A 24,407-nucleotide genomic window follows, 5' to 3' on the forward strand; every position below is an offset into this window, starting at 1 on the left:
AGAAATTTTAGGTAGTCCAAAGATAGCAGTAATAGGGTGAGGAGAGATATCTATATTTAATACCTTAGAAATAATATTGAAAATATCTCTCCAAAAAGTTTCCAAAGTAGGGCAAGACCAAAACATATGAGTTAAAGAGGCTATCTGCCCCGAACATCTATCACAGAAAGGATTAATATGCGAGTAAAAACGCGCTAACTTATCTTTGGACATATGTGCTCTATGGCCAGCCTTAATGAAGGGTCACAGCCTGAAATGTCGACTGTTTACTCTTTTCCATCGATGCTGCCTGGTCTGTTAAGTTCCACCAGCATTTTGCGAGTGTTGCTTTGGATTTCCAGCATCTGCTGATTTTCTTGTGTTTGTGATTACACTAGAGCCTACTGCTTTATCTTTTATTCATTGTCACTTTATTTTCTCTATCAATACTGTTGGATCCGAATGTTTAATGTTAATTGTCATTTTCCTTGTAGTTTAACAATCAATTACCTGCTTGCACTTTAAGTAGCCTTTATATACACAACAGTTTAGTATGCCTCTAGTGGCTATAATTCTAAAACTTCATTGTTCTTTCATGAAATGGGTTGTTTTTTTTATTGGTCAATTTTACTACAGTACTGTATTAAAGAAGTATTTTCTAATTGGATTCTTGTTATCTATGCAATTTCCTTATCTTTTGTGTATAAAAGTAGCTGCTTTATGCTAGGCACCATGTTTAGATTCTCTCTTCTTCAGGTAGTAAGACCCCTGGCACTGTTCTGTTCTTTGTTCTATCAACTCTTAATAAAACAAACTTGAAGCAAAAAGTTTTATGCCTCATTTCTGACTTCTAAATGAACCCTGGATTTAAACACCAGAATCCAACAATACATTCATTCACCTGAATTTTAGTATCAGTAACAGAGTGATGACATTAACTATTGACTTTGTGAAGAGCTACTTTAATTTTAACCTCATAACCTATGTTGCAAGGAATGTTTCTTTCCTGGCAGCGGTTGATACCTTTGATCAGTTCAACGTGAGTCCTGCTGTTCAGCAGCTGTGATGTGGCATTCAAAACATTAAAGCCTCAAAGGCAATAAAACCAGGAAAAGAAACACACATATTTTACCTAATGTATTTGTAATGCCCTGGTTCACACCTTTACTGTTATGCTGTAGGTATTTCATTTAGTAGCTCTGTAAGAGCAGTTTGGGTTATTGTTGAAGATAAGGGATGATGTGGAATGTGTGCCATCCAATTAGCGGGAGCTTTTCTTGGTGAGAGACAACAAGATTGGTCTTGGGCTTGTGTTCGGCGGGAGCTGGAGAGAAGACGCTGGGGAGAACCAGTCATAGCAGACGATCCAGTGGGAGACCCATTTGTTCAAGGTGGATTGCGAGCAACATTCAGAAGGTGGTGTGTGCTTTCACGTTGACCAAGGGCCCAGCACATGAGGGACAGAGAAGTTCAAGATGAGCTCCCACTTGTGCACATTTAACTGTTTAACTAGAATGGGCCCATTTCTTTTTGTTATCCTTTACTAATCCTATAGTTAAGTTTCGTAAATATAATTCCTTTAATCATATTCAGTGTACTGTCTGTTATTTCACGGTACTAATTTGTAACAGGGTAGCAAATTACACAGCATCTACACAAACTGGGGTTTGGGGTGGGAAGAGCCGTCTCAATCTCACGAGTTTGGCGGGACTGGAGAGTGTCTTCCCTAGACTTACGCAGCCAAAGAAACCGGGGTGTTTCATATTCCAATACACTTTAGTGTGAAATACAGATTGAGACATATGCCTGATTATTTCATAAAGTGAAAAGAAATTCAAAACTTTTAAAATACATTTTAAAAATATTTATCCAAAATAATGGCACCATATTGTACTTACAAAAAAATTCAACTTTTTAAGTCAATAATGTGAGCAGAGCAAAATTCATGAGGAAGTAGGCTATGATAAATGCCACATCTCAGGCTAGTTTGCAAATGCCTTCAACATAAAGGAGATCTCAAGGCCTGTCGTTAGACTTACAAAGCAAGCAAAATAGCACTATTTGTATCCCACAAATTGCTGTTAGTTCCAAGAGTCCATAAAATAAATGACTGGCTTGCAGTCATTACAACTGTGAACTGTAGATCATAACAATTTATTTGATCTCATTTTGACACACTGATGACCATTGCTGTAATTATCAATTTATTGACCTACGATGCTCTCTAGAAGTAATGATTCAGTAGCACTGTTCCACTCCTTCAATAATTTACATAACTTCTTAGCTATGCTCCAGTATTTATAGTCTCATGGTTCTTAATAATTTCCATTGCACTTGGTTTATATTTGTCTCAAATATGTCCTGCTGTATCCAAAAAACATATTTTTTCCTGTAAGAGATTTTAAATTGAAGGCGGCCAATTTTGATGGTATCAGAAAGGATCTGGCATGTGTAGATTGGGACAGCTTGTTTTCTGGCAAAGGTATACTTGGTAAGTGGAAGGCTTTCAAAAGTGAAAATTTGAGAATTCAAAGCCTTATGAGCCTGCCAGAATAAAAGATAAATATAACAGGTATAGGGAACCTTGGTTTTCAAGAGACATTGAGGCCCTGGTTTAAAAAAAAGAGATGCATAGCAGGAAGCAACAAATGAGGTGCTTATGAAATACAAGAAATGCAAGCAAACATTGAAGAAAAAAAAATCAAGAGGGCTTAAAGAAGGTGTGAGGTTGCCCTAGCAAACAAGTTGAAGAAGAATCCCAAGAGGTTCTACAGATATGTTGAGAGCAAAAGGATTGCAAAGGGCAAAATTGGTCCTCTGGAAGATCACAATGGTAATCCATGAGTAGAGCCAAGACAGATAGGGAAGATCTTAAATTAATTTTTTGCATCTGTATTTACGCAGCAGATGGACACAATCTACAGAAGTGAGGCAAAGGAGCATCAACTTTATGGACCCTATACAGTTTACAGAGGAGGCGGCATTTGCTATCATGAGGCAAATCAGGGTGAATAAATCCCCATGGCCTGACAAGGTGTTCTCTCAGACCCTATGGGGGAAAAGGGCAGAAATTGCCATGGCTCTAGCAGAGATACTTAAACCGTTTAAGTTGAAGGATTTGGATAAACATGGACTGATTAGGATAGTCGGCTTGGCTTCATGTATGGTAGGTCATGTCTAACCAATCTTTTAGAGTTTTTCAAGGAAGTCACCAGGAAAGTTGATGAAGGCAAGGCATTGTCTACATGGCCTTTAGCAAGGCATTTGGCAAGGTCCCGCATAGGGGACTAGTCAAGAAGGTTCAGTCACTCGGCATTCAAGATAAGGTAGTAAATTGGATTAAACATTGGCTTTATGGGAGAAGCCAGAGAGGTGTAGTAAATGGTCGCCTCTCTGACCAGAGGCCTGTGACTAGTGAAGTGCCACAGGGATCGGTGCTGGGTGCAATGTTGTTTATCATCGATGTCAGCAATCTAGATGATAATATGGTTAACTGGATCAGCAAATTAGCGGATGGCACCAAGATTGGGGCTGTAGTGAATAGTGAGGAAGGCTATCATGGCCTGCAGCGGGATCCGGACCAGCTGGGAAAATGGGCTAAAAATGGCAGATGGAATTTAATGCAGACAAATGTGAGGATTTGCACTTCAGTAGTACCAGCCAGGGTAGGTCTTACACAGTGAACAGTAGGGCACAGAGGAGTATGTAAAACAAAGGGATCTGGGAATACAGGTCCATAATTCATTGAAAGTGGCATTACAGATAGATAGGGTCAAAGTTTTTGGCATACTGACCTTCATAAATCAAAGTATTGAGAACATGAGATGGGATACTATGATAAAGTGGTCTAAGACATTTGGAGTATTGTGTACAGTTTTGGTCAGCAACCCACAGGAAAAGTGTAAATAAATTTGAACGAGTACAGAGAAAATGTACAAGGATGTTGCCGGGTCTGGAGGACCTGAGTTATAAGGAAAGATTAAAGGTTAAGAATTTTATTTCTTGAAACGTAGAAGTTAAGAGGAGATTTGATAGAGGTATACAAAGTTCTGAGGGCATACACAGGGTAAATGAAAGCAGGCTTTTCCCACTGAGGTTGGGTGGGACTACAACTAGAAGTCATAGGTTAATGGTGAAAGGTGAAAAGTTAAGGGGCACATGAGGGGAAACTTCTTCACTCAGAGGGTAATGAAGAACGAGCTGCCAGCACAAGTGGTGCATGATTTCAACATTTAAAAGAAGTTTAGATAGGTACATGGATGGTAGGGGTATGGAGGGCTATGGTCCTGGTGTAGGTCGATGGGAGAAGGCAGTTTAAATGGTTCAGCACGGACTAGATCTGCGGTCCCCAACCATCGGGCCGCGGACCGATACCGACCCGCAAAGCATGCGCTACCGGGCCGCGAGGAATCGATATGATTTGCCGATATGAGTCAGCTGCACCTTTCCTCATGCCCTGTCACGGCCACTGTTGAGCCGTTACGCATGCGAGGTCATTACCCGCGCGTCATCCATTTCAGCGCGGGAAGGAGATCAACTCCTCGAGCTTGCAAATGACGGCGGGCTGGAAAGTATGTTTGACATAACATCTCTGCCGGCATTCTGGATCAAGGTCAAGGCTAAAAATCCTGAGATAGCCACGAAAGCACTGAAACGTTGCTTCCATTTCCAACATATCTCTGCAATGAATGCAACGAAAACTAAATTGCAGAATAGACTGGACATAAGGAACCCCGTTCGACTATCGCTGTCTCCCATCACCCTTCGATAGGACCGTGTTGTTGCAGGAAAACAAGCCCAGGGCTCCCACTGATTCAGTGATATTGGTGTGTTGCAATAATTTTATATGTTCATACAGGGAAAATATGTGCTGCGTGTTTAATATCCAAACGTTACTTAAAATATTATGATGCTATTGACTTATATAACCATATAACAATTATAGCACGGAAACAGGCGATCTCTGCCCTTCTAGTCTGTGCCGAACGCTACTCTCACCTAGTCCCACCAACCTGCACTCAGCCCATAACCCTCCATTTCTTTCCTGTCCATATACCTATCCAATTTTTCTTTAAATGATAATATCGAACCTGCCTCTACCACTTCTACTGGAAGTTCGTTCAACACTTACTTCAAGCTCCCCTGTCTTCCCCGATAATTGACTTATCACTATATTCATGCGAGGAAAATATGCGCTGTGTGTTTAATATTAAATTCGTTAGATAAACCCTTTTAGAAAGGAAATTGAGTGTATTAGCCACTTATCACCGATATTCCGGTCATGATTAACACCCCCTCCCCGCCCGCCTCTGAACAGAATCGCCAAAAACGATTTGTAGGAAAAAATCGCACTCACGCATGCACACTGGTGCCCGTGCAAGGCTTCATGGTCAGTGTAGTCTTCTTTTGGTAAACCCAGCGTATTTGACTGCTACTCTCATCCGTTGGCAACCCAACCCCCCCCCCAAGTCAGCCAGTCCAAAAGAATATTGCCAATATGAAACCGGTCCGCAGTGCGAAAAAGGTTGGGGACCCCTGGACTAGATGGGTCAAAGAGCCTGTTTCTGAGCTGTACTCTTCTGACTCTATGTTAAGTAACATTATACTGTATAGTCTAGAGATGACCGTTTTAGCATTACAGGTTTCCCCCGCCATCCAAAGGTAGAGCGTTCCTATGAAACGGTTCGTAAGCCGGAATGTCGTAAAGCGAAGAAGCAATTACCATTTATTTATATGGGAAAATTTTGTGAGCGTTCGCAGACCCATAAATAACCTACCAAATCATGCCAAATAACACATAAAACCTAAAATAACAGTAACATATAGTAAAAGCAGGAATGATATGATAAATACACAGCCTATATAAAGTAGAAATACTTCTCCACAATCATTGCCGCACCCTTCTCCGTAGCGAAAATCTCATGCAAGCACTCTCGGCTGAAAATCTCACGCAAGCTCTGTTGGCAAAAACACTCTCTCCAGTAACCTTCAAGCTATGAAGCTGCCAAAACATATCAAATAACACATAAAAATACACAGCCTATATAAAGTAGAAATAATGTATGTACAGTGTAGTATCACTTACGGCAATCAGGAAGACAGCTTGCCGAGCACACTGATGATGGTGTATTAGACTGAGTTGTCGGAGTTTGGGTGGTGCAGTGGCCTCCACCCTCCGGGCAGCAAACCGATACCGATCCGCGAAGCATGCAGGGGTGCAGTGGTAGTAGGGACGCACCCAGCACATCTTTAAGAAAAAAGCCAAAATAAACAAGCTAATTAACTAGGTGCTGCCGGGCACGTAATTGTTGGCCCAGATCAGAGGCGACGCAATTGGCAATCACCTCTGATCTGGGCCAACATTTACATGCCGGGCGGCACCTAATTAATTAGCTTGTTCATTTCGGCTTTTTTCTTAAAGATGTGCTGTGTGCCTCCTGGCTACCGCTGCATTCTCCGCGAATCGATATCTGTCCGCAGCCTGGGGGTTGGGGTGGTGGGACACTGAAGTGTCGTCTCATTGTCGTCTGTTTCCATTAGGGCAGGCAGGTCATCTTCTCCTATGTCTGCCTGCCTCGATGTCGAAGGTCGAGGTTCATTGTCTGCTGTGGCTGATGTGGAAGGCTTGCTTGACCGCTGAGCCTCGCGCATTTTTCTATCATACAGTTCTTTGTAAGCACTCAAACCATCTTGCAAATATGCCCTAAACCGACGTACCCTTTCAAAATTAAAGTCGTACTTTATCATTGCAGCAAAAATCTCACGTAGTTGCTTCACGTTCAGTTCCTGGACGACTTCACTTTCGCTACTGAATTCAGTTTCGATTGTTACCCTTTCCTCTTCCAATTGCATCAGCTCTTCATCTATCAGTTCTTGGTCATGGGATGCCAAATCTCTTCAACATCATCTTCGTCAACTTCCACAAGCCAAACTCACTTTGTCCTTGCTTCATTCACCACGATCGAAACGCTTAATTATATCTAGTTTTACGCTAAGTGTTACGAGCTCTTTTAGGTTTTTCTGATACCTTAGAACTCATCTTGCTAACCGATGCTCACAGGCACATGTTTAAGCAATGCCGGCTAGAATGCCGTTCCGAATCCAGGGGAGAGCGGCTGCTCGGGGCACGCGCTGCTTTTTTTTAATCGCCCGCTGATTTTTTCGCGCGCTGCCTTTCTTCATAACAGTGAAAACACCTTCTGTTAGCGAAAACAGGGAACTAATGAAGGTCTTTCGTAACAGTGAGGTTTCCTAAAGCGAACGTTTGAAAAGTGGGGGACACCTGTATGTTCTTTGTTCAGATCCAGATGAATTTTTATCAGCACTAATTACAGGCTGTTTACCAAATATCACCTGAAATAAATTAGCTGATGTTATTTGGAATTATCTACTGAATCATTCAGAACAAATTAATTGAAACATCATACCTATTAAACCACAGAATTAAATCCCAACCTTGGATTCTAAACCGGATTCAACCTCATGCAAGATCAGTGACTCCACTGATTTCAATGTACGTTGCAGGGGACTGCAGAGTAGAGTGGCCATGGCGGTTGAAGGGGTAGAAAGTAGAGAAGTTGGGTTTTGTTCCTAATTTATTTGTTATTTGCTTAATGTTTTCAATCATTTAAAGATTCTAAGAGTATCAATCAAATATATATATAGTAAAATAAGAAAAAAATGAAGGGCTATGTGAAGGGGAAGGGTTAGATTGATCGTGGAGTACGTTAAAGGATCGGCACATCCTCATGGGCCGAAAGGCCTGACTGTTCTCTGTAAGTAATTCACAAAAGACGTGTTTGCAAAGCATTCTTGACAACAATGATTCAAAATATTTCAAGGAAAATAATATGCTTTGAGATTCGATTGTTTTTGATGCTCATACTTGACAAGGTACCAGACACTGTAGAGAGAAAAAAAAACAATACAGGTGTCCCCTGCTTTTCGAACGTTCGCTTTACAAAACCTCACTGTTACGAAAGACCTACATTAGTACCCTGTTTTCGCTTTCAGGTGTTTTCACTGTTACGAAAAAAATCAGCGCACGATAAAAGGCAGAGCGTGCCCCGAGCAGCCGCTCTCCCCCGGATTCGGAACAGCATTGCTTAACACATGCCTGTGAGCAGCCATTTGCAAGATGAGTTCTGAGGTATTGGAAAAGCCTGAAAGAGCTCGTAAGGGTGTTACACTTAGCGTAAAACTAGACATAATTAAGCGTTTTGATTGTGGTGAACGAAGTAAGGACAACGTGAGTTTGGCTTGTGGAAGCTGACGAACGTGATGTTGAAGAGGTTTTGGCATCCCATGACCAAGAACTGATAGATGAAGAGCTGATGCAATTGGAAGAGGAAAGTATAACAATCAAAACTGAATGCAGTAGCGAAATGAACATGAAGCAACTGCGTGAGATTTTTGCTGCAATGATAAAGTACGACTTTAATTTTGAAAGGGTACGTAGGTTTAGGGGATATTTGCAGGATGGTTTGAGTGCTTACAAAGAACTGTATGATAGAAAAATGCGCGAGGCTAAGCAGTCAAGCAAGCCTTCCACATCAGCCACAGCAGCCAACGAACCTCGACCTTCGACATCGAGATGGGCAGTCATTGGAGAAGATGAGCCGCCTGCTCTAATGGAAACAGACGACGAGATGACACCCCTATGTCCCACCACCCTAACCCCCAGGCCACGGACAGATACCGATTCGCAGAGAATGCAGCGGTAGCCAGGAGGCACACAGCACATCTTTAAGAAAAAAGCCAAAATAAACAAGCTAATTAATTAGGTGCTGCCCGACACGTAAATGTCGGCCCAGATCAGAGGCAATGCAATCGGCGATCGGCACTGATCTGGGCCGACAATTACGTGTCCAGCGGCACCTAATTAATTAGCGTGTTTATTTTAGCTTTTTTCTTAAAAAAGTGCTGTGTGCCTTCCAGCTACCGCTGGACCCCTGCATGCTTCGCGGCAATGTATCGGTCGGCAACCTGGAGGGTGGGGGCCACTGCACCACCCCAGCCTGCGACGACTCAGTCTAACACACCATCATCAGTGTGCTCTGCGCTGTGTTCCCGATTCCCGTAAGTGATACTACACTGTACATACATTATTTCTACTTTATATAGGCTGTGTATTTTTACGTGTTATTTGGTATGATTTGGCAGCTTCATACCTTAAAGGTTACTGGAGAGCGCTTGCGCCGTGTTTTTGCCAACAGCGCTTGAGTAAGATTTTCTGCCGACGGCGCTTGCATGAGATTTTCGCTATGGAGAACAGTGCAGTAATGATTGTGGAAAAGTATTTCTACTTTATATAGGCTGTGTATTTATCATATCATTCCTGCTTTTACTATTATTTTAGGTTTTGTGTGTTATTTGGCATGATTTGGTAGGTTATTTTTGGGTCTGCGAACCCTCACAAAATTTTCCTATATAAATAAATGGTAACTGCTTCTTCGCTTTACGACATTTTGGCTTACAAACCGTTTCATAGGAACGCTTTACGTCGGATGTGGAGGAAACCTGTACCTATAAAGGTCAAATTCACAATGGCAATGGGACCAGACTTATTCTTCATAAAAGTTGTGTATGCTTGCAAGAAAACAAATCTTAGGGTTGTATATGGAGAGAGACTGGGGTCAGGTAGAACTGTAGCATGTAGTGACACTTCATGCCCACATCCCTTGGTTCCAAGCAGAGACGCACACAAAGATGTTCATCAGGATGAGGTATATCTTTTTTCCCCATTGTGCATCGTGACTAATCCGACTTGTTCCATCTTGGATCCGGAGATGAACCAGAAGATGGCCAGATTTGCAAGGCAGAGAAGCAGCGAACAGGCTACATCTACAGCACCACAAGAATATTCCTCACCCAATGACCTGGTTCTTCCCTGTTATTGAGAGGGAGCAGCATTCCAACAGTCCCAATTGTTGCCTTCCTATCTGCTTCAGCGAATTCTTATTACAAATTCAAAGCTGAAATGTTCAGCACCGAGGATGGTTCAAGAAAGAGTAATCTTCCCTGGCAGATAAAGTTAAGGAAAATCCCAAGAGGTTCTGCAGCTACATAAAGAGTAAAAGGACAGCTAGGGAGAGAGTAGGTCCCCTTTGAGATCAGGAGAGGCCACTGGTGTCTCGACCCTCAGTAGATGTGTGGGATTCATAAAGAATATTTCTCGATATTTAATGAGGATTAATCATAAACACAAGGCCTAATCATGGTTGCTCATGAGATAAGGGAAACTAGTCATTTTAGAGCAAATTCATATTACCAGGAACAAGGTATTTACAGCTTTAAGGTAGATAAATCCTCAGGACCTGATTAAGCATATCCTCAGACATTGTGGAAGGCTGTAGAAGAAATTGTGGGGGCCCTTGTGGAGATATTTCCTTCATTATTAGCCACGGTGAAAATGCCAAAGACTGAAAGATGAATATTTTATTCCATTGTTTAAAAAGGGTTGAAGGCGGAATGACAAGGCAGGGAACTGCACGCCAGTCTGCCTGATGTCAGTAGTGGGGAAGTTACAAGAGGGAATCTTGAGGAAAAGGATCTACCAGCATTTGATAGACAGATTTGATTAGGAAGAGTCAGCATGATTTTTTTGCATGGAAAGTCATTGTTAACAAACTTTGGTAAACAAATTGTGGTAAATGATCACTGCAAACAATGAAGAGGCGAGCGGAGGCAAGGCTAATCCAAGGGTCGAGGCATGCAGGTGCGAGACAAAGTCGGAGCAAGATCAAGGCATGTTCCAGGAAAAGTTGGAGAAAAGTTAAGAGGTTGGAATTTCGGAGACGGAGTTGGAGCGAACAGAGTGGAGTTGAGAAAAGTTGAAGCGGAGTTGTTTCAGAGCCCGTCCACCTAAACAGGGAGCGAGGTTTGATCCATCTAAGCAGCACACCGATTTGGAAAGGTCAAGTACAGGCCAGAAGTGGACCGAAGTGTTTCACTGTGGCTGGGTCCAGGTCCAAGTGTAGGGTACTTCCAGGTGCAGGGACAATTTAAACGCCTGGCCAGATAGACCGAAAAGGCAGGGGGTCAGGGACGGTTAGCTCCACGACATTTTATTCCATTCTCCGCAGCGCTGAGGCTAAGGCCGTGGGACTGCTCTTCTGCTGCACACATTGCGTCTGCGAACTTCGCAGCAATTTTCCCTGCTATATGATGAACTGAGATGATGGTCCTACTCCAGCTGCTCCGGGATTCGGGTCTATGGACTCAATTTGGTTCGGAATGCGGTTGCTTGCATGATTTGTGTTTTTCTTTCCTTTCTCCGCGCTTTGGGTGTTAGTCTCTTTTTCTTTTTTTTATATAATTTTTATTGAGTTTTCAAAGTAAACACATGAGAAAATAATATCTACCCTCCCCCCTCCCCTTAACTCTCCCCCCCCCGATATATACTCCTACCTAAAGAGAAAAGAAAAAAAAAGAACCACCTGAATATTGGAAGGTTTGCACATGCTCCATGGGATTAAAAATAAATTTTATATATATTTGTTACTTTCCCCAAGGAACCAAGAACTTTATCATCGGAGCTGTAAATAAGGGCTCCAAATATTCAAAAATGTTTCATATTTATCTCTTAAAATCTAAAACATTACTTAGCTCCTCAACTCTCATAGTTCCCTGAGGAATCTCTTTGAACTTCACCATGTTGCTATGTGTTTCCCTCCCAATCATCCAGGCAAAAAGAGAAAAAAAAATAGATAAGATACAAAAAAAGAAAAAACAAAATACCCCCCCACTAATGTTGTGAATGAAAAGGTACACAACACTACCCCCTCCATTGTGTGAGTCGTGGCTATTGCCACACTTGCACACATGAATAACGTAGCGATTGGTCAGTGTTTCTTCCAGCTCCCCCGTAACAAAAAATTGTATATATATTTTAAAAAAATTAATGTCACTATTCCCAGCTAATATTCCTCAAATTTTAACCTTTCTTCCCCTCCCTCATATAATTAATAATATATTTATATATTCATCCGCCCAAAAATCCAGCAGGCCTAATCCTTGATCCAGCCTTCATCTTCAATCCATCTCGCTCCCCTAGGTTTGTTCTTGTATCTAATGAATATTCAAAGAATCTCGCACAATCTCCTCCGCTTTCCAGTAATCGTCAAAAAATCTTTTTTCTCCACCAGCCAAAAACATCTTCAAGGTTGCAGGATAACGCAATATAAATTGATAACCGTGATCCCATAGGGCTTTTTTCACTGGATTAAATTTCTTCCTTCTCTTCAAAAGTTCTTAACTTATGTCAGGGGAAGAAAATTTTTTTCTACCTTCTATCATCAGTGGCCCTTTCTCTTCTTGGCAGCTGGGGCAGCTGCCTGTAGAATCCTTTCTTTGTCTTGAAATCTTATGAGTTTTATTAAAATTGATCGTGGATATTGGTCATCTTGTGGTTTTGGTCTTAGAGCTCTATGTACCCGCTCAGTTTCAATTGATCAGTCTTCCTCTTTCATTTGCAAGGTTTTCGGGATCCATTTTTGAAAAAATTCTATTGGATTATCTCCCTCTATACCTTCTTTAAGACCAACAACTTTAATATTATTACGTCTACTAAAATTTTCCAACACGTCCACTTTCTTCAAGAGTCGATTTCTTTCCGTGTTCGACTGTCACATCATTTTCTGTTTTTTCCAGTCTATCGTTAATATGCTCCATTGTTCTTTCCATCTTCTGAATTTTCTTATCCATTTTATCCTGTCTTTTCATAGCTTTATCATAGCACATCTTCATGTCTCTAAGCTGTTCTTAATTTTCTTAGTTCAGCCATTAATTGCAATAAAGCCTCTTTTATGTCTCCGTCGTCTCCTTTACTTCCAGTCTCTTCCAGTTCTTCCTCCTCTTCTTCATCTGTATTCTCTGCGATATCCAATTCTGACTCTGAGTCACTTTCAGTTGCAGTGGCCGTCGGTTCTTGTAGTTTAAATTGTGTCGATTTGCGCATGCGTACTTCTTTGCGCAGCTGCATTTCCGGCATCTTCTTCCGAGAGACCGCTACCGCGGCCATTGCTCCCTGTTCTTCTACGCCAGAGATTAAAATGCGTCTCCTCCAAAGGAGATCCAACCTGAATCCGAGGCTCCATCGCTGCAGTAGGCCCTTTTTTCTTCCCATCTCGCGGCGACTTCACAACAACAGACTTCTTCTGTTGCGGTTTACGAGACATATCGTAGAGTAGTCTTACAAAGTTCGAAAGTAGTTTTTGGAAAGTATTTATTAACTTTACTTTGTTTAAACGGTACTTTGCTGATTTTTTACGGGAGAGCTGGAATTACACGTCTCAATCCCACGTCATCACGTGACACCCCCCTAGTCTCTTTTCCTTAATTGGGTTCCTTTGGGTTTCTAGCTTTGTCGCTGCCTGTAGGCAGATGAATCCCAAGGTTGTATAATTTATACATCGTTTGATAATAAATGTACTTCGAACTTTTTAAACAGTTCTTTAAAAAGGTAATAAAAGGTGTAGGTGAGGGTAGGGCAGTAAATGTTAGGTGGATTCAAAAATCGGCTAGAAGTAGGAAGCAAAAGATAGTGTTTGAAGGCTGTTTCTCAGAATGGTGACTAGTAATGTGCAGCAGGGGTCAGTGTTGGGATCCTTGTTATTCATTATTGATATAAATGATTTGAATGCAAATGCACATGGCTTGATCAGTCAGTCTGCAGATGACATAAAGTTAGGAGGTGCCGATAGTCTTACACTATGAACCGTAAGGCACTAGGGAGTGTAATGGAACAGAGGGAGCTGGGAGTACAAGCGTTAAGGTTCACTGAAAGTGCATCACAGATAGTTAATGTGCGGTAAACAGTACGCAAGATAACTTTTCACTATACCTCAGTACATGCAACAATAATAAGCCAAAGAGTATAACAAGTACCATATCATCTTGTTTTCCATTCAGAAAAATATAAGTCATATAAAGGCACAAGATGAGAAATAATCTGCATAGCTATCCCTTTATCTGAAAAACATCTGCCTGATACGATGTATACAGAAAAAAAATGTGATATGAAGTGAAAAATCAAACTTATTTGGAGAACAACAGCTCTGTCTTTCAATACCTTTAGACAGCTGTGTGACTCATGCTCTGCTTCTCCAGATAAAGTATTTGTAATAAAATGTTAATTTCATGAGCTTGAGTCACCTTACTATCTCTCCCACACAGACTAAAATTGCCTAACTTTGTTTTGAGTATTAAGCAATATTAACCCCCCTCTGCAGGGACTCCAGCATGTCCTTTCTTCCAAGTCATGCAGAAATACTCCACTTTTATTGAAGTATTTACAAAGTTAACTCATCAATTGCTGGCCAGGAAGAAAATGCATTACCTGTGAATTTAATGAAAAAGGATGTCTTCCCTCCTCACATCTTTGGAAACTACATCCTGGGCAGTCACAAGGAAAAGAAACTAATCAATATCGATATTGTTGATTAAGTCCAGCAGCTAGGTTGGCAGTTTCAGAATTTGTTCTCACTGGATATTACAGTGCAGCCCACAAAATCATAAAACAAGTTCAAACCTAGATTTGCTAAATCAGCAAACCTCAACCAATGTGGGATACGATATGAGATAGTCCTCTAGCTTAAGGAAAGATGGAATGAATATATCACTTCATCACATTTCCTGATCACACATCTGGAATACAGTTAAGGAGACACAAGAGATTCTATAGCTGCTGGAAATCTTGAGCAACCCACATAAAATGCTGAAGGGACTCAGCAAGTCAGGCATCATCTATGAAAGGACAGTTGACAGATGAACACTGACATGACGAAAGGTCTTGGCCTGAATTTTTCTGTCCATAGATGCTGCCTGACTGAGATCCCCCAGCATTTTCTGTGGAATGTAGTCAAAGTGCAATTCAATCCCAATACCCTCCACAACCTTTTAAGTACAAGTATGAACAGGAAAGGTGCAATTTAAAGTTGTATATTCATGTCTGCTAGGCAGTTGATGAAATCTGAGCATATTAAGTAGATTGTTTTCGTCGTCACATTGATGGAGTAGAGGGATAGGTAAATAGGGGTATAGACTAAGAACAATGATTAGCTAGTGATCAATACTGTCGCTGGGACAAGCCAAAAAGAAACTTTACCCAGCAACAGATGACGTACTAGCCATTGTTCTCTAAAGATAGGCAAAGGTTCAAATAAGGAACTATCTGATCATGCAGAAGCATCTCAAGGTATAGTTAAATATGGGAAGAATAGTGCAGGGGTTAGAATGTTCTAGAGAAAAGGAGAAGGTGTCCGAATGAGGAACTGATGGGCTAGCTTTGGCTTAAAATAATTATAACTAACTAACCAATGATCATTTTACATCTAATTTTATCTTAGCATGTGATTGAAATGATTCTAATATTGTCTAAACTTGTAATCGTAAGATTTCCTGCTACATGATCAATGTTATAAATTGTGGAGAATTGTGTAATTCGGGGGCAGTGTCTGGACTGGCTCTTTGGGAGATCAGTCTGTAACTTCCCCCATAGCATGCTATGAATAAAGAGTAAAAGTTTGAGAAAGAATTGTGTGTGTTAGTGTATTTGTGGTACTGTTGTTCTTGCATCGGGTCGATTTACCGTGACAACATGATACGTAAATTCAGGAGACACTTATTGTTTCTCATTAACGCTTTGTTCCAAGTCCATGACACCTCAATAAATAGGCATACCTTCCACAACCTCTAGAGTATGGTTCAATGTCATCCAATATTTCCATTGCAGCTGGAAGCCAGATTTTGGCCAATTTTGCATAACCAGATCTCAGCTTCAAATTGATTGATGAAAATTAGAGCACAAAAGTTTTCTTGATGACTTTAGGAGTCAGGAATTTAAGTCCCTACTGAATTTTCTACATAAGCATACAAGAATCCCACCTCATAATTCAGGGAGCAACATTTAGTAAACTCGGGCATGTATGCAAGTGGGTGGATTTGAGCACTGTTCTTGATAGTTTTGTAGTACAACAGGATAACCTGGATGTCTACTAAGGAAGCTGTTCAAGTTGTGGAACCACACATCATTGGGAAAGTACTAAAAGCTTCTAAAACATAAATGACTGGAGGGATACAGATTAACAATGTAACTTATTTAAAACAGAAAATGATAGAGAAACATAGCAGGTTCCAATGAAATCAGAACAGAAAATTAATTTACAGAAGCCAATATTTTTTCTGATACTGACTAGTTTTTCATCAGAGGTTGCTCCAGGAAGAAAGGGCAATGAGTGTCATAATACACAATATGCCAAAACAACTAGTTTGGTTTAGGTTCTTTAAATAGACACACTTCATCTTTTGGCGGTCTCTCAGAATCACGGATGACTTGCTTCTCCCCTGGCTTCGAGTATTCTGATTGGGTAACAAAGCCGTAGAGGAGGAGGCAGCTGACAGGGCAGGAGGGTGCATGAGTTGTGATGTTAAGCACTCCTCCTGTCAGTTGCAGTGGGCTTCTGTACTCCTGATCCATGGCCTTGAGGTTCTCAATGATCCAGAATATCTCTCCTCCACTTTGAGTGGTCAAGGCTCAGAGACTCCAGAAGTCAAGTGGAATGTTGCACTTCTTCAAGAAAGCTTTGAACACACCTGTGAATCTTTTTCTCTGTCCATCTGGTAATTTCCTCCCAGATGGGTACAGAATGGAGTATTTACTAGAGCCTCTCTCATTAACCCACCACTGGCATTATAAACCAAACATTTTCTATTCACAATCATCAGCACACAAGAGGAATGCTGCGCAATTACCTGTGGCTAATGGGGACCTAACAACATAGAAACCTGGAACCATGAAACAGCCATGGAAATCATTCTGCATTGAAGGTATTACATAAATATGACTACATAATTGGTACAATGGATTATAACAAATTCTCAAATGCACTGGAGTAATGAAAGAACCGTCCGCTCTGTTTAAATCAACTGAGTTATAGCAATATCAATGTGAATACTTGATAGGAAAAATCATATTTAATTCAATTCCGTTTATTGTGACACATTTTATTACATGTCAGAGGAAGACCTATAACCACCAGTCATTAGTGCACATGAAAGTTTAAAGTATCCTTACATATTGATCAAAATCAATGCTTTTTATAATGCCAATGAACAGAAATATATTAGATCTCTCTTTTCACTTTAATTTTAGTGAAATTGTACTGACAGCTCCATTTTGGTTTATAGCTTTCAGATGCATGGATTATGAATGTAGTGTTCAGAGTACTTACAGTTATGAGAACAGTGAGGTATCATCATTGCAATGTTGAAATAATCAAAACAAATGCCACATCGCAAGATTTCATCCATGGGCTGTCAAAGAAACAAAAAATATTTAAAAATCTAATCTGAAGTTATTGCATACTGAGTGAATATTTCAATACTTGTAAGTTAGCCACTGAAATTACTGCAACCAGTTGGGAGACTTTCTGAGATTTACACTTAGTGGCCACAGAAAAGAAACCTCACCATGTTATGATCAGAAATCCAAAAGTTGATTTTGGCCATAAATAGGTAAATACACAAAATTGCTCAATATTAACCACACTCTGCAGTATTGTAATGAATAGTTTTGAGACACTGGAGATTTAAGCTAGTAGATGTAAGACACCATAAAAGCAAAAGGGAGGGCATATAATGTAGCAAAATTTAGTGGGAAGTTGGAAAATTGGGGAACTTTCAAAAACCAAAAGGTAACTGAAAAGAAATATTGAAATATGAAGGTAAGTTAGCCAATAATATAAAAGAAGATTCCAAAACTTTTTTCCAATATATAAAGTTTAAAAGAGACATGAAAGTGCATATCAGACCACTGGAAAATGATGCGGCCAAAGAAAGGACAGAAGAACTTAAGTATTTTGCATTAGTCTTCTTTTGGTATCAATTCTTCCTCTCAAATAAATATAAACAATCTGTGACTCAATAGTAGGGTATTCCACATTAACAATGCAAAACACTATTACATTATCACAAACACAAGAAAATTTGCAAATGCTGGAAATCCAAACCAAAATGCTGGAGGAACTCAGCATACCAAGCAACATCTATGAAAAGTCGACGTTTCAGGACCTGAGTAAAGGTCTCAACCTGAAACGCCGACTGTTTACTCTTTTCCATGGATGTTGCCTGGACTGCTGAGTTCCTCTGGCGTTTTGTGCATGTCACTAGTTCATTATTATTTGTAGGATCTTACAATGTAAGAATAGTGCTTATTCAGAAGTAGATCACTTATATGCCATGTTTTATTTTCTGGCAGCAGTACAGTGCAATACACAAAGTATACAATAAATTAGGAAAACTGTACATACACATACCACCTATACACTCAGTGGCTATTATTAAGCCATATATCCTGTACCTAAGGTGGAAACTGAGTGTATGTTTGTGGTCTTCCGCTGCTGTAGCCCATCCACTTCAAGGTTCAATGGGTTGTGTATTTGGAGATGCTCTTCTGCACACCACTGTTGTAATGTGTGGTTATTTGAGTTACTGTCACAGTTTGGCCATTCTCTTCTGACCTCTCCCATTAACAAGGCACTTTCACGCACAGAACTGCTGTGCATTGGATATTTCTTTTACTTTTTCACACCACTCTCTGTAAAATGTACAGAATCTAGACGGGAATAAACCAGTCCAGCTGACACCAAGAATCATTCCACAGCCAGTCACTTAGATCACATTTCTTCCCCATTCTGATGTTTGGTTTGAACAACAACTGAATCTACATGTTTTTATGCTTTGTGTTGCTGCCACATGATTGGCTGATCTGATATTTACATTAACAAGCAGGTATACAGACATACAAGAGTGGCCAGAGTATATGTCAATATAATAGATGACGGAATTTATGGCCTTGTAGCAAAGTTTGCAGACGTTACAAAGATAAGTGGAGGAGCCGGTAGTGTTGCAGAAGCAGGGTGTCTTCAGATGAACTTGGACAGATTAGGAGAAACAGCAAATAAGTGGCAGATGGAATACCATGTCAGGACACATATGGTCATGCACTTCAATAGAAGGAATAAAGGCGTGGACTATTTTCTAAACAGGGAAGACGTTCAGAAATCAGAGGTGCAAAGGGACCTGGGAGTCCTCATGTAGGATTCCCTAAAGATTAATTTGCAGCTTGAATCGTGGTGAGGAAGACAAATGCAATGTTAGCATTCATTTTGAGAGGACTAGAATATAAAAGCAAGGTTATAATACTGAGGCTTCATAAGGCATTGGTCAGACTGCACTTCGAGTATAGCATGTGGTGTTGGGCCCCTTAAGAAAGGATGCGCTGGCATTGGAAAGGGTCCAGAGGTGGTTCACAAGAATGATCCCAGGAATGAAAGGGTTAATGTATTAGGAGCATTTAATAGCTCTATGCCTGTATTAATTTAGAAGAATGAAGGGAGATCACATTGAAACCTATCTAATATTGAAAAGCTTAGATAGAGTAGATGTGGAGAAGATGTTTTCTGTAGTGGGGGAGACTAGGACCAGAGGGCACAGCCTCAGAATATGAGGACGTCCCTTTCAAACAGAGTTCAGGAGGAATTTTTTCAACCAGACGGTGATGAATCTGTGAAATTTATTGCCACAGACAGTTGTGGAAGCCAAGTCATTGTGTATACTTAAACCAGAGGTTGATAGATTCTTAATTAGTAAGAACATCAAAGTTTACAGGAAGAAGGCAGGAGAATGGGGTTGAGAAGGATAATGAATCAGCTATGATGAAATGCTGGTACAGACTAAATGGGCTGAATGGCCTAATTCTGCTCCTATGTCTTATGGTGTCATAAGTCAGGCATTTGTAGACGGGCAGCATCTGCATATAGCCAAATACATGAAGATAAATCCTGAGGTACTCGTCATTCCTGCCTGCATACCCGTCTCTAACTCTCATCTGTAAGTCAGTTTATTTCTGTCACACATGTCTCTGCACCTCTTGGCCTAATCACTCTAATGCACACAACAAGTTCTGTTTTCTTCTCATGCCTCTGCTCTTCTGGCTTAGATCTGTAACACGTGTGAGCTACAATCTCTGTATCTTGTAGATATCATTTATATCCCCTCTCTCATAGAATATGTGCACAACCTACATGTATTTGTATTTACCATTTAACTTATATGGCTCACTGAAACAAAATCATTTTACTAAGGTGATTACAATTTTTTGGATAATTCTCAGCCATCAACTTTAAGATATGGAGTCTCAAGAGTGACAGTGGTTTCAATAGTCAGTTCAGAATGCTTCACTTTGCAATGACTAGCAGGGAATGTCAACATTTGCTGAAAGCTCCACGTACATTAACGTTTGTGAACACTTGATCTATTTACTACTTAATAGGCTGTTTTATACTTACGGACAAAGTAATTTATAGTCGAATTGGCTAACCAGGTACTTGAGGAAAAAGACAAGTTATAAAAATGCAAGAAATGGACTAGGATTCTTTGGAAGTGAACACTAAAGTATTGGTTCATTCAAATGACCTATTTATGTTGTAATTGCTATATTAAGCGCAAGTTTACCTGCAGAAAGATTTAACTACAGATAATTTAGACATATTGACATATAAAGTTGTGTTAAAGTTTAGAGGCCTAAATTTACTTGATGATTCTTAAACACATACAATAATAAATTAATACAAGTTAAAATACCTGCCTAACACTTTGACATCAATGCAAATTAATTTTACAACCACACATAAAATGCAATGAAACAGAATGACAGTAACACCAGTCCCTCTCTCAAAATAATGGCCCATATACTTGCAGTAAGTTAGTCTTGCCATTGCCTGTGATGATGTCAAATACATTTTATGCTCCAAATTTTAAAAGGTGTAAAGTACAGATGGTGATACCTTCCATAGAGTACCTGAGGCAAAGATAACCACCAAACTGATATTTCACCTTAAGCAATTGGATTGTAAAACTGACAGCTGGAGAAAAGTGTATGCTGGAATGCTGAATTAATCTTCAAATCTGGTACATCAAAAGAGAAGGAAGATTTAATGTACCTTTCAAAAAAAAGTTTAAAATTTGAAAAAAGAGGCACAACTGTAATAGTTAACTATTAAATGTAGACAGGTGTACTAGCACTAAGTAGCACATCATACCAGCTTCTCAGTTCACCCACTTCATTGGGTGGTTTCCCCCTCACCTGGCTTCATCTATCTCCTTCCACCTTGTACTCCTTCCCTTCCTCTTCTTATTCTGGCTGCTTCCCGCCTTCCATTCCAGTTCTGAAATGGATATTTCAGAAGCTGTTCCCTCGGTGTTACACAGTGCCATAGATGCTACCTGACCTGCTGAGCTCCTCCAACATGTTGTATGTTTTATACTGGATTCCCAGCATCTTGTGCGTGTATTATTAAAATCACATTTAAGATTGAAAATGTAAAGATCTAACCATCTGTGATGACCTTGGTTCATATCTGTTGCATAAAAATATCAACTCACAGAACATTTCCATACACGAGTTACAAAGATAGCAAAAAGCTATTTTGGCAAAGCAGAAATCTTCCCATCTCAAACATGCATTTCTGCCTTTCATTATTCTTGACCAAATTTCTTGGCAGAGCTTGCACATTGACAATGTACGAGATCTATGAGCGTTGACATAGTCTGACAGCAAATCTTTCAGCCTTGTTTTAGCCTCAAATATAAGATGATGGAAAATCAATATAAAGTATAATATTTTAATACAATTCAGAAACTATTTCCGTACCAGAATTGGAGAATGTACCTCATAATAACAGCGCGTATTTACTTAGGGCCTTTAATCCTGTAAAATGCCCTTGTCAGACAAAATTGGACAGAATAGGTTGCATTACTTGAAGAAAACCGAAGTCGGGGGTGGGGGGGCATGTGGTAGAAGCCGAAAAGGGGGTGAATGGGGCATAGGGAGGGTAAATAGATGGGGAGAAGGGGGAGAGTAAACGAAATGGGGGTGGGGCTGGGGACAGAGACTTGCCCAGAAGGGGAAGTTTGACAAGGTGTTGGTGCCGGACCGTGGTGTGAATCAGGGGCAGGAGGGAGCGGGGACACGCAGATCCTGGGCTCCTGCTGGCCTGTCGACTACTAACGCCACGGGCAGCAACTGGCTTGCCCGGCCCGGAGCCTCCGCTCCTGCAGCGGGCCGGCTGTCAGCGCCCGACAGCAGCCGTAGGGAGCTCGGGGCAGAGCGTCCCAGCCAGTAGGCGGCGGGTTGGAACGGGGGGGCCTGCCGATCCCCTCACTCACCGCCAGCAGCCGGTCCCGTCCCTCCGGACGCCACATCGTCCCGACTCCCGCGCTGAGAAACCGTCCGAAACGCGCGCGCTTCGCACAGCCGGATGTACGTCACGCCAGCTGGCGCTCAGTCTGCCCCGCCAGAGGCTGACATCCTGTAACCGGAAATGGGCTTCAGTCACCATGGCTACGTCCTCCGCAGTAAGTTTGGGGGGAAATTTACCGACCGCATTCTTCGCACCAAACAGTATTCAGCGTTTGTATCCGCCGCAGGGAAGTGTGTGCAATATAGCCGATGCACCGGGTAGTCGGCGTTGCTCACTAGCCGTGTTTTCAGTAACAGGCTGGATGCAGTGTTTACTGACTGCATTCTCCGTACCGGGTATTGTGCCGTCTTCACCACCTGCATTCCTCAGCGGCCGGTTCAAGGCAACGTTTTGCAGCAGCAGCATCTTCAGCGGTTACATTCTCCGCACTGAGCAGTGTGCACTGTTGCACGTAGCACAAGGGAGTAGGCTACATGCAAGGTGGAAACTTCAACTACATCGTCCACTCGAGGCATAACTTCCAGCTGGAAATCCTCGTTAAACGCTCCATTGTTAAAAAGGACACCGCCACGTTATTACCTCTGTGATAGCCGCTGGGTACGTCACTTACTCTCGACACTGGGCACCATTGGTCGGCTTCAGCCACTCCAGCAGCTGCCTAACCTTCCCCAGGCACTGTGTAACACCGAGGGAACAGCTTCACCAAATCTTAATGCATTCAATATCTGAATCCCTACATCCTGCTCAGGAGGCAATGTTCCATTCAGTAGCTGCACCACATATTGTCACTAGCAATGCCTTCACAGGCTGACCATTCATCTAGTACCTGCATGCACTGCACCAGGTGCATCAAATGCACACGGCACTGTGCAGCGCTCGCCAGCAGCATCCCATGGACCTGACAACATTCATGGCTGCATTTTCTGCAGGGGTTAAAGGACTGTACATGTGTGTGAGTGGGAGGAAGGAACAAGGCTTGTTCTGCTGTTTGTTTTGTTGCTTGTTGTGATCTGTGTTGTCCTGCCAAATGTGGTTGGCATGCTATGTTGGCGCTGGAATGTGTGGTGACACTTGCGGGCTGGCCCCCTGGGTGTGTTGGTTGTTAACTCAGATGGTACATTTCACTGTATGCTTTGCTGTACAGGTGACAAGCAAACACAAAATGCTGGAGCAACTCAGCAGATCAGACAACATCTATAGAAATGAATAAACAATATTTTGGGTGGAGATCCTCCTTCAAACTCAACTGTTCACTCATTTCCATAGATGCTGCTTGACTTGCTGAATTCCTCCAGCATTTTGTATGTGTTACTCTGCAGAATTTCTCATGTGTATGACGTGACAAATAAACCTGAATCCTGAATGGCCGCAGCTTTCAGCACCTGTATCCTTTGCTCCTGATACTGCAGGCACGATGCAGCTTCATCCTCCATGCCAGATGCTGTGGAAAATCCACTGCTGCATTTTCCACACCAAGCACTGTCTGACATTCATTGCCTGCATCCCTTCCTGAGGGTCGCAACTCTGCGCCAATGTCAGGGTCAGCTTTACTATCATTGAAACGTCATGAAATGTTTTGTGGCGCTAGTACAGTGCAAGATGTAACAAAAATAAATAGTGAAATGGTGAGGAAGTGTTCATGGACCATTAGATATCTGACGATGGAGGAGAAAAAGCTATTCCTAAAACATTGAGTGGGTCTTCAGACTCCTGTACCTCCTGATAAACAGCAGCCTGATGCGTGTATTGCTGTTGTCAGTAACCTGACGCGTGTATTGCTGTTGTCAGCAGCCTGACGTGTGTATCGCTGTTGTCAGCAGCCTGATGCGTGTATTGCTGTTGTCAGTAACCTGATGCGTGTATTGCTGTTGTCAGTAACCTGACGCGTGTATTGCTGTTGTCAGCAGCCTGATGCGTGTATTGCTGTTGTCAGTAGCCTGACGTGTGTATCGCTGTTGTCAGTAACCTGATGCGTGTATTGATGTTGTCCAGGTGCTCCAAAGTTGAATGTAGAGGACCAATGAGATTACATCCACTGTAATCCTATTGTGGCAGGATGCAAATTGTAGTGGGTCCAGCTCCTTGCTCAGGTAGGATTTAATTCTTGCCATGATGATCTCTCAACTGGGCAATATTCCCTAACGCAGCTGACCCTGCTCTTGCTAC

The 24,407-nt window shown here is 41.5% G+C and overlaps 1 protein-coding gene across 2 annotated transcripts in view; it reads right to left on the reverse strand.

Moving 5' to 3' along the window:
• rad18 (RAD18 E3 ubiquitin protein ligase) overlaps window positions 1–22,319 on the reverse strand; it is a 285,072-nt gene extending 262,753 nt beyond the window's left edge. For both annotated transcript variants that reach the window (XM_063067843.1, XM_063067842.1), the window contains exons 1-2: window positions 22,207–22,319; window positions 17,211–17,292 (exon numbers count right to left, since the gene is read on the reverse strand). In XM_063067843.1, coding sequence (XP_062923913.1) covers window positions 17,211–17,292; window positions 22,207–22,242 — 118 coding nt within the window. In that variant the 5' untranslated portion in view covers window positions 22,243–22,319. The remainder of the gene's footprint in view (window positions 1–17,210; window positions 17,293–22,206) is intronic.
• Between the last annotated feature and the right edge of the window lie 2,088 nt (window positions 22,320–24,407).

This window comes from Mobula hypostoma, chromosome 15 (genome assembly GCF_963921235.1).
Source record: "Mobula hypostoma chromosome 15, sMobHyp1.1, whole genome shotgun sequence".
Classification (NCBI taxonomy): domain Eukaryota; kingdom Metazoa; phylum Chordata; class Chondrichthyes; order Myliobatiformes; family Myliobatidae; genus Mobula; species Mobula hypostoma.